We start from the raw sequence: 16,766 nt of genomic DNA, 5'->3' as shown, positions 1-16,766 counted from the left end.
CGCCTCTACCTCCTCCACCTCCACCACCACCACCACTCAGTCTTTCCATTTGCTAGTAACTCTCCTCATTCTCCAATCCATACGTCTAGATCACAAAGAAAATCTTTTTCTCAAAGGGAGCCTTTTCCTAACCATCTCTATTAGTCAGGCCATGGCAGGAAACAAAGAATATGTCTAAAGAAGATAGAAAGAAAATGGTAAATAATAATCATATAAAAGGTTAAGGGACTGAATGATGGTGAAGCATTCAGAGATTAACAACCATGTGACCCAAGTCTAGGCTCAAAGGGAAACTTGAGCGATTACCGTAAGACACGGACAGCAAGGCCACAGGAGATAGGTTACCTGGTAAATGCTAACAAAACAGACAGACAGACTATTATCAAATTTCAGCACAAGAAAGGAGAAAGAGTAAATCCCTTCACTTCATTCTCAAATACTGAAGCCTTGACAGTATCTCTAACTGACCAAATCTAACAAGAAGCCAAGGAATCCAGGTAATATAGTGTCTATAGAGCAAATCTTCCCATGAATCTTATTTTGGTGATTTTTCTATCACATCTTGAAGGACTATTTGCTACCTTTTAAATACTCTAATTCTCAATGCCTTGATGATGACAAGATCTTCTGGGTGCTGTTGGCTGGCATGGTAAAAAGACAGCCAAATATGTTGTATAAAATCAGCACCAATATCTCTATCTCCTAGAACCTTTAAAACCTTGCCCTTATTAATTATCTGGGAAGTTCTAGTATCTTAATGTCACAATTTCTAAAACCACCATCTAACATGGACTTTAATTAACCAACCTAGCAGATTGCTAATGCCATTCCTAAAGTACTTGAGCCAACATGTTAAATCTCAAATCCTGGGTAATTACAGCTATATTGATGAATTCAGTCTGACCTAATCTCACTTAATCTAGCTCTTTTTACGATCCATTTCCATACATCCTTGTTCATGTGATGCTGAGCATGTGAGCTGAGACATTGCAACGTTTTGAGTAGATGCTATATTTCCCTAGAAAACTATAAACCACATAATGATAAATCATTTATCTTAGTCAACTTTACTTGTTAAGAATATTTTATATTACTAATATTTAAATTGCAAAAAAATACTAGCAAAACATGAAAAACACGTACATATGTGTATGCACATACAAATATATATAATAATAGATAAAGATGCCAACGATATCAAGAAAAATACTACTAGTAAATATTACCCAAGTGACTAGCAAAAATTCAAGTTATTTCTTTTTTTATCAAGTGAGCTATAGAATCTAAATAAATGAGACTAGACAGAGAAATAGTCCTTACAGATTTAGTGGGAATAATATTGACAACGGTAATCTTTTAGAAAATAATGACATTCATCATGGTTTTTAAAAACAATCTATAGCCACTAAATACATATTATCTGTATCCACCTTTACTTTAAATTAGTAATTTAAGTGTACATGTCACTAAGGATTGTAATAGTTATTGTACTTTCAGGCTGTAGTCTTTGATATTCTGCAACAAATGTTTCAAGTTCTCTTTACTTTCAGGAAGCCAGGTTGTGTTATCTGCATAAAGATATTTGTAGGTGAGTCTTCGTCTGGTCCTAATATCACATTCTTTTTCATAAAGTCCTGCTTCTTAAATGATTTTTCCAACATACAGATTGAAGAGGTACAGAGGGAGGATACATTTCTGTGCTGCAAATGCAAAGGTACATAGTTCGAATCCACCAGCTGCTCCATGGGAAAAAGATGGGCAATCTTTCCCTGTGGGATTTATTGCCTCTGAAAACCCACTGGAGGGTCACCTTTGAATAAGTTCTGACTTGACAGCACATGAAAACAATTTAAGGAATATAACGGAGGGTACTAATCTGATGGATTAGTGGTAAGGAATTGCACTGCCAACACAACGGTACACAGTTTGAATCCACTAGATGCTTCACCTGAGAAAAATGAGAAATCTCTTCCCAAGCAATTTATTGTCTATGAAAACCTGTTAGTTCCAACTTGATAGTACCCAACATTACTACATAAAAGACACAACTTGTCCATATCAGACAAATTAAAGTTATCTAATTCTCTGCTTATCTATCTACCTGAATTTAAATGGGAGACAAATTCAGATATCTCCAAGGTCCTCTTCAGAGTTCTGTGAATACCAAACCACAACCCCATGGTCTTATAACATATCCCATTTTCAGTTGCTTTAGTAAACTACTTCCTAACATGAGTACATCTTAAATACTGCATGGAAGTTTACAAAGAAAGAATACAAAAACATAAGTAAAAACTGAACTCTATTCTAATATTCACTTTATTAAAATAGCCCAACCTGGTTTTGCTGCACAGAAGTTTTGCCTCTCACGTGCTTCCTGATTCCCAGCTCTCCACTGATTTAAAGCTTCCTGAAAGGACCTGGCAGAAGCTGCTTCATCGAATGACCCTTCACACAAGAAGCCACCTTCCTGATTTGTAAATTCAGCCGGTGTTGAGGTTGTAAATTTCACCTAAAGAAATTAAAAAATACATGAAGGTGTGCTTGACTAAATTATATACATCTTAAAAATACAGGTAACTTTAATTATTAGTCATTATTAACTGGATATTATTTTTAAACTTAAAATGTCTTATTTGTTTATGTGAGTTACTATTTTTTAATCTCTATTTGAAATTATAAATGTTCTGTTCAGATTTATTAAAACTAGAGCTTATGGATTGACAGTTATCATCATACTACTTATTTACCAGAGTTCCTGAAAAGTTGTAATACTTTATTTCTTTTTTTTTAAGTTGTTTTGTGTGTGTGTACCATCAAACTGGATCTGACTGGTACAGCAGGAGATTGTCCCTCCTTCTTCAGCAGGGCATCTGGTGGATTTGAACCACGTGCCTCTGGGCTTGCAGTGCAGCTTCTTGCCACTAGGCCACCAGAGCTCACCTACTTTATTTCTAATAGTCCTATTTTCCTAATCATCTGCTCCTTCTACAGTCCAATAGCAGAAATAGCAACTCTTTTAAATGTTAATTTATTTATGTCACATACCTGCTTTGTTTCACCATCATTCGCCGTAAAAGCTCTCAAATTCTTATCAGAACCTACAAATTCTACACAATCTTACCTTCCTGGTTTATAACTAAATCTCTTCCCCTTCTCCTTTCATCCAACCTGATCCAACATAATTTAAACTCTTGCAGCTCTAAGAACCCAAAAAGTACATGTTGACCGAAGAGCGTTGCACTATGTCTGTACCCAGTGCCTAAAACTATGCTCCCTATCTTCAGAGAGTCATTTCCCAAACTTCACTCATCTTTACACAAATGCCACTTACTGAAATAAATCCTTGCTGATAATACTGCAAAGCAGGTAAAGCTTTTCCCTTTCTCCTCTATCCTCTAATCCTTCATCAATTTTCTTTTCCCCTAGAACTTAAATTTACAAAATATGTTGATTTCTTTATTGTTTTTCTTTCTTAATTAGAATGTAGATTAATGATTTTTCTTCTTCTTCCTCAATACCAAGAACACTATGTGGCATGAAGTCGACTCTCATTGAAAGTTATCTGAGTGAATGAATTAACAAATAAAATAATCTTACATACTTTGGCCATGTTGTAAGGAGGGACCGGTCCTTGGAGAGGGACATCATGCTTGGGAGGGTGGAGGGACGGCGCAGGAGGGGAAGGCCCTCTATGAGGTGGATTGATTCAGTGACTGGGGTAATCGGGATGGGTGTATCGGAGACGATGTGATTGGCCCAGGACAGAGCAGAGTTCAGGACTATTGTATATAGGGTCGCCATGAGTCGCACGCAACCCAACGGCACAGAACAACAACAACAACAATACTTATAAAACAATTCACATTTATTGGTGAGAGGTAGGATAAATTAATTGAGTATAATATATGCCTTGAGGGTTGAACAGTCAAAATAAGCTAAAATTTAGCAGTTATTCTTCAAATGAGAGAAAGTCAAATCATTAAACGTAAGTAAAATATGTTGTTGTTGTTGTTGTTGTTTTTGTTGTTATTGTTAGGTCTGTTGAGCCAAGTACAACTCAAAGCAACCTTATGAACAAAAGTCTGAACCCTGTGTTATCCTGCGCCATCATCACTCACTTCTCAACACACAAGAGCCCATTGCAGCAGTCACTGTGTCAATCCGCCTGGTTGAGGGTCTTCCTCTCCTTCGCTGACCCTCCATCCTTCCCAGCATCACGTCCCTCTCCAGGGAACAGCCCTTCTCAGTAACATGCCCAAAGAATGTGAGGTGAAATTTCATCATTCTTGCCTCCGAAGAGCACTCCAGCTGTACCCTCTCCAAGACACATCTGTTTGTTCTCTTGGCCGTCCATAGGATGTTCAGTGCTTTACTCCAACACCACAGCTCAGAGGCAACAATTCTTTTTCTATCATCCTTATTCGTTGTTCAGTTCTCTGATGCAAAGCAAGTAATTGGAAAGACTACAGCCTTAATCAGGTGAACCTTAATCCTCAAACGTACATTCTTCTGCTTGCTACAGAAGGTCAAGGACATATAGTCTTCAATATGGATTGAAGTTCAACATCAAGAAAATGAAGATTCTCACCACTGGGCCAATTGGCAGCACGATGATAGATGGAGAAGAGACTGAGGTGGTTAACAGTTACAACCTGCTCAGTCCAACAATCAACCCTGTTGGCACCAGCAGTCAGGACATCAAAAGAAGAGTTTCACTGGGAAAATCTGCTCTCAGGGACCTCTCCAGAATGCTGCAACAGTGTCAGTCAACAGTGTCAGTCTCGATACTAAGGTGCGCCTGATCCAGGCTATGGGCTTTGCAATTACTTGCTATTCATCAGAAAGCTGACCAACGACTAGGGATGGTAAGTTGTGGTGCTGGAGAAGAGTCTTGAACGTACCATGGACTGCCAAGAAAACAAATAGGTCTGCCTTGGAGAGGGTGAAACCAAGTTTCTCCTTGAAGGTTGGGATTTTGAATCCCTGTCTCACATACTTTAGGAATATGGCCAGGGGGCACAGGTCCTTGGAGAAAGATATCATGCTCTGAAGGATGGAGAAAAAGCACAGGAGAGGAAGGCCTCCAATGATATAGATTGATAGTAGTAACTGGGGTGATGGAAGTATATGTGCCAGAGTCAGTGAGATTGGCTCAGGACAGGGCAGGCTTCAGACCTGTTTTACACAAGGTTGCTATGAGTCGCAGGCAACTTGACAGCACATAACAACAATACACACTAATTTTGAATTATCACATTTCTAAATTTTCCTCCTTTTTTTAGATAAAACAGAATTTGTTCTGTTCATTCCTTACTAAATAACTAAGCTGATTATCAATGTACATCTGAGAACTACTATTTAATATTTGTCCAATAACACTAATAGAAATGGAAAACAGAGACATCAGACACTTTGCTAGCTGTTGGTTACAGAAATACAAGTTGCAATGTGCAAAATAAAGATAGGTACAAAAAACAGGTATTTAACTCAGAAGAAGCAGAGGTCTGAACTGCCAAACTAGGTTTCAAAAGATGAATGAGAAATGTAGCAATGAATGAATGGAAAGCCAAAATCTATGTAAATGTTTATTAAAATAAAATTTTTTAAAAGTTGAGAGACAAAGGCAAAAAGTGGCAAGGATGACATTGCAGAATGTTATTGTTAGGCATTGTTGAGTATGACTGACTCAATGATCTTTGAATAATGGACCTGACCTTGTTCTACTATATGCCGTAGACATCAACTCTGAGTACATTGGGGCTGTCTCTGTATCTACCCATCTCTTGAAGGGTCTTACTCTCTTTCTTTGACTCTCTTCAAGGAAAAGGTTCTCCTAGAAACGTGACCGAAGTATGGGAGATGAAGCTCTATCACCTTTGCCTTCAAGAAGCATTCCGGTTTTACTCTGTCCAAAACATATCTGTTTGTTCTTTTGGCAGTCCATGAAATATTCAACACTCTTATCTAACAACACAACTTAAAGGCATCAATTCTTTTCTACCCTCTTTATTCACTGGCCAGCTCTCAGATGCCTAACAAGCGACTGAAAAGACCATGGTCTGAATTAGGTGCTCTTCAGTCTTCAGACTGACATCAGGAATATCCCTGATGGTAGACTTTCCTGATGTGTCTCCTGATCCTGATTGACAATACCAAGTCTCTCCTTGGAGGTTAGGATTTTGAAGCTCTGTTTCACATACTTTGGGTACATGGCCAGGGGGTACTGGTCCTTGGAAAAGGACATCATGCTCTGAAGGGTGGAGGAACAGCATAGGAGAGGAAAGCCTCCAATGAGATAGATTGTTGAGCTACTAAGCAAGATGAAACCAATGACAAACTTCAGTCCTTTCTCCATCTGTCATGATGTTGCCTTATGATTGGCCCAGTGATGAAGATTTTTGTTTTATTGATGTTGAATATAATTCATATTGAAGGCTACAGCCTCTGATCTTCCGAAGCAAGTGTTTTCAGTCCTCTTCACTTTCAGCAAGCAAGGTTATGTCACCTGAATAAAACCCTACAGGTTTGCTACTCTGGCTTCAAATGAGAAATATGGATGAAAACCACTTAAAATGTTGTTTAAATCACACAGGTTTTGATTCCACTCACAGAAATGCTGAAATCGGTCATGTGTTCTTGTTGGGTGTTTTTTTTTAATATTCCTTCAGTTCATTTTATTATGTATCTGTGGTATAACGGGTTTGTTGCTCAATGTTTGCCTTCTCTAGATCATTGTCTTTAATCTGAACACGCTGCTTCAACTCTGTCTGTCCTGCAAACACATGGCTCGCCTACATCATTAACAGCTACGAGAGCCAATTCTTCCTCATGTAAATATGGCCCGTTAGTCAATCCACAAAGGGTTTGGCTAGTTTTGCCATTACATTAAGCAGACTCAGCAGCAGTTATTGGGACCTCACCACCGTGAAAGAAAATGAAGCCGAGAACACAGTTCATGTCCTCTGGGGCCAGAATATATCTAGCTATTATTACTTGAGAAGCTCTCTGCACTGAGGGAGTCTTATTTTTCTGTTGCCTGAGAAATTCTCTGACTGTGTTTTGTTGTTAATCTGAGTTGTTGTTAATCTAGCCTATTGACTTTCCTAATAAAAACCTCATTAACTGTGAGTATAGATCTGAGAAGTCTGTGTGCTCTACAAAGGATTTTTAATCCATTAATTAGGTACCATGGGAGGACATATATGGCCTTATGGGAATTAATTTTGTGTTATGGATGCTGTTTATGGGAGCCATGCCCCCTTGTGGAATTAGCAGAGGTCAGATTTGGCTATTTCCACACTGCCCTTGTTTATTTCACAATATCTCTAGGTGAAACCACTGATTTAACCAAAAGGCAAAATCATTGTAAATTGGGGAGGGGGGGAGAAATGAAACTATTTTCTTTTGCCTAGATCCAGAATCAACAATCATGGAGGCAGTAGTTAATAAATTAAATAGCATATTCTACTGAACAAATCTTTAGACAAGCATCTCTTTAAAGCACCAGAGAGAAACGAGGTCAGTTTACTACTTTATTATTTTGTGCGCGCGTCTGTGTGTGTGTGTGTGTATGTGTGTGTGTGTGTGTGTACCATCAAATCTAATCTGACTGGTACAGGAGGAGATTGCCCCACCTTCTCCAGCAGAGAATCTGGTGGATTCAAACTGTGTACCTATGGGTTTGTAGTGCAGCTTCTTGCCACTAGGCCACCAGAGCTCCCTAAGAAAGTCAGTATAAACACTAAGGTGTGCCTAACCTATATTTGAGTAGTTTGAAACTAATAAAGATCAAAGAACTGAATAGTAGTGTGTTGGCAAAGAGTATTCAAAACACTATGACGGCCTAGAGAAAACATCTTTCTTTGAACAAGTGCAGACCTACTGCTGCTCAAAGGTGAGGAGGGTGACACTCTGTGTTATATAACCTGGGAATGCTCTCAGGAAGGGCCAGTCCCTGATGTAAGCCCCACCCTAAGAGGCTTTTATAAGCTTATGGGACCTCAGCGCAAGGTGTCCTTTTCTTTTGGAGAAGCTCACTTACCTGGGACACAGCTTTTAGCGGCTCACCAGTCTCTACACCACCAGCCTGCCTCACCTCCAGTCACCATCCAGCTCTACCATGACTGACAGTCTACAAGGATGCTGTCCCAGTGCTCATCAATTTCTCAAAAAACAGCCTGATACCAACAGTCATGTGAGTCATACACCTAATGGGCTTAAGACTCTGAGAGACTTCCTAAGTAATCATTGAATTCAAGAGACAGAAAGGAGCTAGGAAACTGAGAAAAGGGGGAGATATGGATGTCAGGAATAATGGACTTAGACAGTAGGTCCAGAATTTGGGACAACATTGACCTGAGATTTCTTAAAGATAATATGCTATTAATCTTAGCAGGACAAAAATTATGAAGCCAATTCCTTTCAGACAGTTCTTTCCCTTATCTGTTCCAATACAGTGTTCATTATCTACCCACTCTTCCTAAAGTTGTATCCTTTCTGTAGTAGCTAAAGGTAGGGAATCTGAAGCCTAAGATCTGCATTTAATTCCTTGATATATTATCAATGAAATATTAGCTATTTTAAACACTCTGTTTTACTATCATTTTCTTCTGAAAAAGTTAAATAAGAAATGACAAAAGAAGATTAAATGCAAGACATTTACGCCAGTGGTTTGCATGTTACAGGTACTTGATATTTTTATTAAAATAAAATCACGTGATCATGAGATTACATGATTCTTCACAAAACACTCTTGGTATGTTTACTAGAAAGAAGAAACCACACAATTAGGCTGACTTTACAGTATAATTCAAGACTTGGTCCTTTGGTAGAAAGCAGATCTACTAGGAGGCCACATGTTTTATCATCAGCCCATAATCATGGCACATATGAACTGTGGCTCTGTCAGCAGGAATGGTCACTAGAAAACGTGCCTTTGTTCAAGTTACTCTTATTGAGTTGTACAAAAATTACTAACATTTGAAGGAATAAAGATTATAAAATAGATAAAAATGTGAGGAACCCATAGTTCTCTTTCTAATGAAACAAACAAGAAGTCAATACAAAATATTGAAAAAATGATAAAAGCCATCTAGTGCATTACTGGATTAATAGCCAGTCTGAATAATGCCAAATTTGGTATAAATCCAGTTTTATATAACTGTGAAATTATCTAAGACCATGGCAAAATTTTAATGTTTTAACTTCTCTGAAGCCCTGACAAATATAAAATTGTTATAGTACCTAGTGTGCATATGTGTGCATGTATGTATTTCATGTTTTTCTCAAATAGTCATTTAATTATTGACAGGAAAAATGCCCTAAAAGCCAAATAGTCAAAGGATCATTCAGCAAAAAGATCTGGAATCAAATCAATAGCCTTGAAAATGATTTTAAAGTCAAGATATATTTAATTGATAAAAAAATAAATCCATATTAAGAATAATATTATGATAAAATAATACACAAAACTCTACAACTTTAGTTAAGATTATGAGTGAGAGTCTCCAAAATGACCTATGATAGAAAATGTCAACCCAATTTTTTTCAATTATCTTACCTCAGAGCTGCTATCCTGTGGAAATGTCAATTTATGGTGATTGTTCCTAATCTCTTTTGTAGAATTATTCTTCCTTTTGGGTTCCTCTGGATTAACATCCTTTATAAATCGATGGGCAATGTCCAATACACTCGATAAAACTTGAGATTTGGCCTATTAAAAAAAGGATAAATTATGACTAGAGACTCTACTATGCCAGTCAAGTAATTATATAAATTCATATTTTCATCATTACTTGAGTCCTAAAATTCAATTTACTTAGTATTTTTAAATGCAAATGGATACTTCTATCAACCAACAAAATAGTGGCTACTATGATCACAGGCTAGTTTAAATTCAGATCAACCTACATGTATTAGAAACATTATATAATTCAATCTTCAAGGCAGCACTAAAACAAATTTTATCTTTCTTTTATTGGTAAAGAAATTAAATCTAAAAGAGTTTAAATGTCTTTCCTTTCATCAAAAAAGTGGGTGAAAAAAAAATTTAAAAAAGTGGGTGGTATTTTGGGGAAGTAGTTCTATGTGTATATAATAAGCCTAATGACATAGCATCTCCACTGTATCAACCCTCAACAGATACATGTATCATTTTGCGTGTATCACGGCTAAATAATGAAACAGAACTAGTTTAGGAAAATTCTAAATAAGTAGACATGGACAATTTTTTTGTACTAAAATATTCTGAAAGTTAGTTTAGTCCTTTGATGGTACAAGTGGTCTGCAATAACCTGAAGAACTAAAAGTGGACAGCTGGAACACACCCAGCATCACGGCAGAAGGTCTTGAAGTCTTCTATAGTAGATACTGTTGTGGCACTTGTTAGGTCTCTTCATTTCAGTTCTCACTCAAAATGACCTGATGTACAATCGAACAAACTACTGCCTGGTCCGGTACAATCAGAACTGTATGTTGGAGTCCACTGTTGCAGCTGTTGGTCTTTCTCTCTTTCATTTATCTCCTACTTGACCAGGTATGATTCCCTTCTCTAGGGACTGGCCCATCTGATGTAACATATTCAAAGGACATGAGATGAAGTCTCAACGTTCCTGCTTTGAAAAAGCATTCTGGATATGCTTCTTCTAAAATGTTGTTGTTATGTGCTGTCAACTCATAACAACCTTATAAACAACAGATCTGAACCTTGTCCTATCCTGTGCCAACATCATCATCTCCGACACACATGAGCCCACTGCTACAGTCACTGTGTCCATCCATTTCATTGATGGCCTCCCCCTCTTTTGTCGATTCTCCTCCTTTCCAAGCACGATGCCCCTCTCCAAGGAATATCTCTTCCTAACAAAATGGCCAAAGTCCTCCCTAGCCTCTAAGGAGCACTTTAGCTGATATTTCCAAGATACATCTCTTTGGGTTGCTTTTTTTGTTTGTTTGCTTGTTGTTGTTGTTGTTTTGTTTGTTTGTTTTTGTTTTGGTAACCCATTGTTCTTTTGGTAGTCCACAGGATATTCAATATTCTACAACATTACAATGCACAGGCATCAATTCTTCTCTTGCCATCCTTATTTAGTGCCCAGCTCTCAGACACAATTAAAAAGACCACGGACAGTCAGTGCACTTTAGTCTTCAGTACATTGGAGAGGTCTTTGAGAGCAGACTTTCCCAATGCAACAGGCTTTCCAAAATAGAATTCTTCCTTTTTTTTTTTTTTTTACTAGTTCTTAGTATATTCAGTATTCTTCACTGGCACAATAACCCTAATGTTTTCTTCTGTCTTTCTTATCCATTGGCCAGTTTTGTATCCATATAAAGTGATTAATAAAGTAATACAGCTTGGGTCAAGTATATATTAATCTTCCACATGGCACCAGTGCTTTTTGAGACATTAAAAAGGTCTTTTGCAGCAGATTTTCCCAGTGCAATACATCATTTGATTTCTTGACTGCTGTTTCTGTGAGCTTTGTGTATGCATTCTAGCAGACTGAAATCCTTGAGGACTTGTATCTTTTCTCTATTTATGTTGCTGTTGTTATTGGTCTAACTGTAGGATTTTTATTTTCTTCATGTTATGTTGTAAACTATCCTGAAGGTTTAAAGACTAGATAGTCTGTAAACACTATCAGTGTTTTAATTCATCTTCAGCTTTTTTTGAGGAAAGCAAAGTTGTGTCAATTGCATAGTGCATGTTGTTGAAGACTCTTTCTCTAAACTTCATTGCCACACTGTTCTACAAAGACCCCAGTTTCTCAGGTTATTTATTCAATATACAGATTGAAGTAATCCAACCTTTCCCTGTAGATAAAATCCCTTGTTCTGTTTGCACAAGTGCTTCCTTGTTTATGTTACTCACTAAGTGCTGTCATGTTGGAACCAATCTACAGCCGCCATGCCACTGGATCTTCAGAGCCTGTAAATCTCAAAGGAGGGGATTATCCATCTTTCTTCTGAGAAGCAGCTCGGGGATTTGAATTGCCTGCCTTTGGGTTGGTACTGCACCTCCTTACACACTTGGCTACCAGAGTTCCTCTGTAGGAGTTCTTTAAAAGCATATTTCCTCCAATTTTTAAATTTGTTTAATTTTTTAATGTATTCATTATTGCACAATTTCTCTCACTTCTCTCCCCACCCCTCCCCCATGTACTGTAATTATCCTTCTTTAGAAGTTTATGATCCACAGACTCAAATATTTTCGCATAGTCAGTAAAACGTAGGTAATCATCCCTGCCATATTCTCTACTTTAAACATCTGACATTAGTAGTTATATGCCTCTAGTCATGATCTCTTTTGAATCCAGCTTGAATTTCTGGAAGTTTTCTGTCAACATGCTATTGTAGCCATTTAAAAATTTTATTCAACAAAATTTTACTTTTGTATGACAACTATACTGTTAAATAATTTCATCATCCTGTTAGATTACTCTTCTTTGGAATGGACACAAATAGAGATTCTTGTAGTCCAGTTATTCAGTTAATTTTCTACTAAATTTCTTGGCATAGACAAGGAAGCATGTTCAGTATTATTATATGTTGAAACAATCCAACTGGTATTCTATTCTTTCTTAGAGTCTTGTTTTTCCAATAATATACTCAGTACAGCTTGGACATCTCTTAATACCACCGGCTTTTGATTAAAAAAAAACCCTATCTCTTGTTTACTGTTGATCAATTCTTTCTGGTACAGTCAAGATGTTTTGCTTTTTTTTTTTTTTACTCTTTTTTTCATGTTTCTTGCATTGTTCAATATTTTGCACCTAGAACCTTTCAATATTGTTAATGTGGCTTAAACAGTTTCTTCAGTTCTCTCAGCTTGGAAAATGCTGAGAATGTTTTTATCTATTGTTTTTTTCTAACTAAAAGGTCTTTGCACATTACAATACTATGCCTTCCTTGAACTACCTTTAGAATTCATACATTGAATTCTTTTCTCTTTTTTTTCTCCCCACTTTAGTTACTTTCTATTCATGAGCAAGCTTCATAGTTTCTTTTGAAATCTATTTTGATCTTTTCTTGCTTCCCTGTCTTTCATGGATGATGTCCTTTGTGGTTGCACAAGTCAATTTGCCTTCAGTCACTAATATCCAATGCATCAACTCTGTCTTTGAGATAACGGCTAAACTCAAGTGGAATATCCTGACTGCTGTACTTTGGTTCTAGCTACTTAGTTTTCATTTGTCTTCAACTTCAATTTGAACCTGATGCAGAGGCAACTGATGGTCTGATCCACAACTGATTTTTTATTTTCTTCTGACTGGTAATAGAGCCTCTCTGCAGTTTCTATTATGAAAAGACAGCTCTTCCTAGTCATATTCTGTGTAGCATTATATTAACACTATAATAAGTAATATCATTTTGACGTGGCTTATGAAAAAACAAATGACATAAACACTTATTTTTCTGTCACTGAGAAAGATATGTTCAAATAATAAGCTTTTAGTCAGGAAATATTACCATGAGCTTTCTAACATCATTTCCATCACCAAGCCATAGTTTCCAACTAATTATGGTTATTCTTTGTCTAACTTTCACATTATAAGCAGCTGTAATTCTCAACACATCTTAATTGCATGTTTGAATAATTACAGACTGCAGGAGTTGGTTAAAATCTTCAATTTATTAATCTTCCATTAGTGGTTAGTACACAAATTTGAACAATAGTCCTATTAACGGGTCTGCCTTGTGGGTTTATAGAGACTACTCCATCACTGACAACGGTACATTTCAGGATGTCTCTGTTGTTGTTCATTTCAATGAAAATGGAACTGATTCATAGCTCACCCTTCAGTGGGATTTCAGAGGCTGTAAATCACACGGCGGGTTGGGGGGGAGGAGGCAGAGATTACCCATCTTTTTACTGAGGAACACCTGGTCGGTTCAAACCATTCACCTTTAGGTTGACAGCATAACTCCCTAGCCACTAAAGCACCTTGTACTTCAACATATATGTCGAAATATTTTTTAGAATGAATATGACACTGACCCTCTTCAGTTTGTCACTCCCAGAACGGTAGATACAATTGTCTGATTCAAAATCTCCATCAATTGTCTTTTTCCACTCCCTGTAACTAGGATATTGACCTTCAATAATTTCAATTTTTATGATGTCCAGTTTGTCAAGGCTCATACCTCATGCATTCCTTGTTCTTATTATCATTCAATGTTTGTAGCTATTTGTTCTCATCTGAGACATGCCATATCATCAAATATAGGACCTAGAAGCTTTAATCTATGTTCTTAAGGTCAATTCTATTATGAAGACGCACTCTTCTGAGGTATATACTGGGTACTTTTCAATCGGAGGGACTTCTATTCCTTCAGCATATCGGAAAATAGCCCACTCTTACTCATAAAGTTTTTATTAGCCAACTTTTTACAAAGAGATCCCAGCCCTTTACTCTCAGTCTTGTTTGTTTAGAAGTTCTCCAGAAACCTATCTACGATGGTAGATCCTGCTGGTGTAAGAAATAACAGTGGCACAGCTCCCCAATTATTCCAACAGCACACAGCCCACCACACTATGACAAACTGAACGACAAGAGCTGGCCATAAAGATTATAGCCACGGTAACTCTGGGAAGCAGTTTATACTCCAAACACACAAGGCAGTCATTAGTTGAAATTCACTCAATAACAATAGATTTGGTATCTTGGGAGTTCTTGTTTTGTGGTTTAGGAAGTGTATACCATTAAAAACTGCATATGGAAGAATCTGTTCTGGAAAACAATGTGTTTGAATTTTGTAAATAAACCAGAAAAATAATAATTAGTAGGAGTAGTATTAAATAATAATACTATTAATAATAGACCAAAAACTGTATATCAGGAAGTGCCTCTACCTATGTTGTTGTTGTTGTTATAGGCCGTCGAGTCGCTTGCGACTCATAGCGACCCTATGTACAACAGCCCTAAACTCTGCTCTGTCGTGTGCCATTCGCACTGTCTCTGACACTCCCATCCCAATTATCCCAGTCACTGAATCAATCCACCTCATAGAGGGCCTTCCCCTCCTGCGCCGTCCCTCCACCCTCCCAAGCATGATGTCCTTCTCCAAGGACCAGTCTCTCCTCACAACATGTCCAAAGTATGTTAGATGGAGCCTCAGAATCCTTGCCTCCAAGGAGCCACCTGGTTTAACCCTTTCCAGGACAATTCTGTTTGTTTTCCTAGCAGTCCATGGTATTCTCAACACTCTTCTCCAGCATCACAGCTCAAAGGCATCAATTTTCCTTCTATCCTCCTTGGTCATTGTCCAACTCTCTGATGCATAACAAGTGATTGTGAAGACCATGGCCTGTATCAAATGCACCTTAGTCTCCAGAAAGACACCATTGCTCTTCAATACTTTGGAGAGGCCCCTAACAGCAGACTTTCCCATCACAATGCGCCTTTTAATTTCCAGGCTGCTGGTGCCAAGACTGTTGACTATGGAGCCAAGCAAACTAAAGCTGTGTACAATCTCAATCTCTTCACCATCCATCCTGATGCTGCCAATTGGTCCAGTGGTGAGAATCTTTGTCTTCTTGACATTGAGCCTCAATGCTCTACCTATAGTTTGCTAAAAATTCCAAGTGTCCCTTTCTTGCAAGATTATTTAATGAAGAAGACTGTTTCTGTTGCCAAGTAGTCTTCTGTTGTTATTCCCTTTGAGTCGAGCATGACTCATAATGACCCTGTGAACAAAAGGCCTGATGCCTTTCTGTAACTATCGACGTTTATCAAAGTTCATAGAGTTTCCAGAGGCACATTGTAGTCTCCTACTTCTAGATTTTCCAAGTTAGTCTCCTTCGCTGTATCTATCCAGTTTTGTGTAGCCCACATCCTCTCTGACCCCCTTGACACTTTAGTATACATCTACTGGTTCCATCAATTCACTTCAGATCCATAGACATCCCACAAAGAAGAGTAGAAGTATCCCACAGTATTTCTCTTCTGTGAAGGTGGAACAACAGCCTTTCACTTAACAGCTGTATGCTTAAGTATTGTGCTTCCAGGACTCCTTGGAAGTCTGAAAGCGCTTACTGCAGTCATTGGATTTACATTAACTTTGATGCCTATTGCAACACTTCCCTTATCTCTTGATTGATGTTCCTATGAATGTTGATTGCTGATCCAAGTAGAAGGAACTCCTTGGTGACTTTACTATATTTGAAGTCCCAGTGACATAGCTTTAGCATCGTAGCAACAGGCAAGTCTTTACAGTAAGACAAACAGACAGAGTGGTGGCCTGGGAATTGTTGTTGTTGCTCTTAAAGTCTGTAAAGTCTTTGTCCCGCAGACCAAATGGGTAGGTTTGAACAACCAACATTTCAAGCATTTAGTGAGCTTGTCATCAGGGCTTCTTGGTGGCAATCAAAATAGTATACATCTAGCAAATACATATGCTATTGTTGTTGCATATCATTGAGGTAGAACCGACCCAGAGCTGACCCTCCACCAGGTTGTCAAAGGCAGCTAATCACATGGGAGAAGATACTCCAAGTTTCTCCCACAGAGCACCTGATGGATTTGAACCATGTGCTTTTGGGTTGACAGCAAACCACTAAGCCACCAGAGCTCCCTCGCAAATATATAAAATACACTGAAAAGAAGGAGAAAGAGGCACAGAATCAAAATAGATCACTGAGGAAAGAAATTCATAAAACTTTTTCACATGCCCTCAGAGTAGCAAAAAAAGGAACAAAGCAAATCTAAAAATAAATCCCTATTCTCTGAGGAAATCTCTTATCAACACCTACCTTTGGTCTGTAC

General features: G+C 37.8%; 1 protein-coding gene across 1 annotated transcript in view; it reads right to left on the bottom strand.

The window, feature by feature from the left end:
- Nucleotides 1-16,766, bottom strand: part of ZBBX (zinc finger, B-box domain containing) — a 166,059-nt gene that overhangs the window by 67,320 nt on the left and 81,973 nt on the right. Inside the window, exons 7-8 of the mRNA XM_006890391.1 lie at nucleotides 9,563-9,715; nucleotides 2,338-2,512 (exon numbers count right to left, since the gene is read on the bottom strand). Coding sequence (XP_006890453.1) covers nucleotides 2,338-2,512; nucleotides 9,563-9,715 — 328 coding nt within the window. The remainder of the gene's footprint in view (nucleotides 1-2,337; nucleotides 2,513-9,562; nucleotides 9,716-16,766) is intronic.

Source organism: Elephantulus edwardii, unplaced genomic scaffold (genome assembly GCF_000299155.1).
Source record: "Elephantulus edwardii isolate Elephantulus edwardi_28Jun2011 unplaced genomic scaffold, EleEdw1.0 scaffold00088, whole genome shotgun sequence".
NCBI lineage: Eukaryota > Metazoa > Chordata > Mammalia > Macroscelidea > Macroscelididae > Elephantulus > Elephantulus edwardii.
This window is presented reverse-complemented; position numbering and strand designations above follow the sequence as displayed.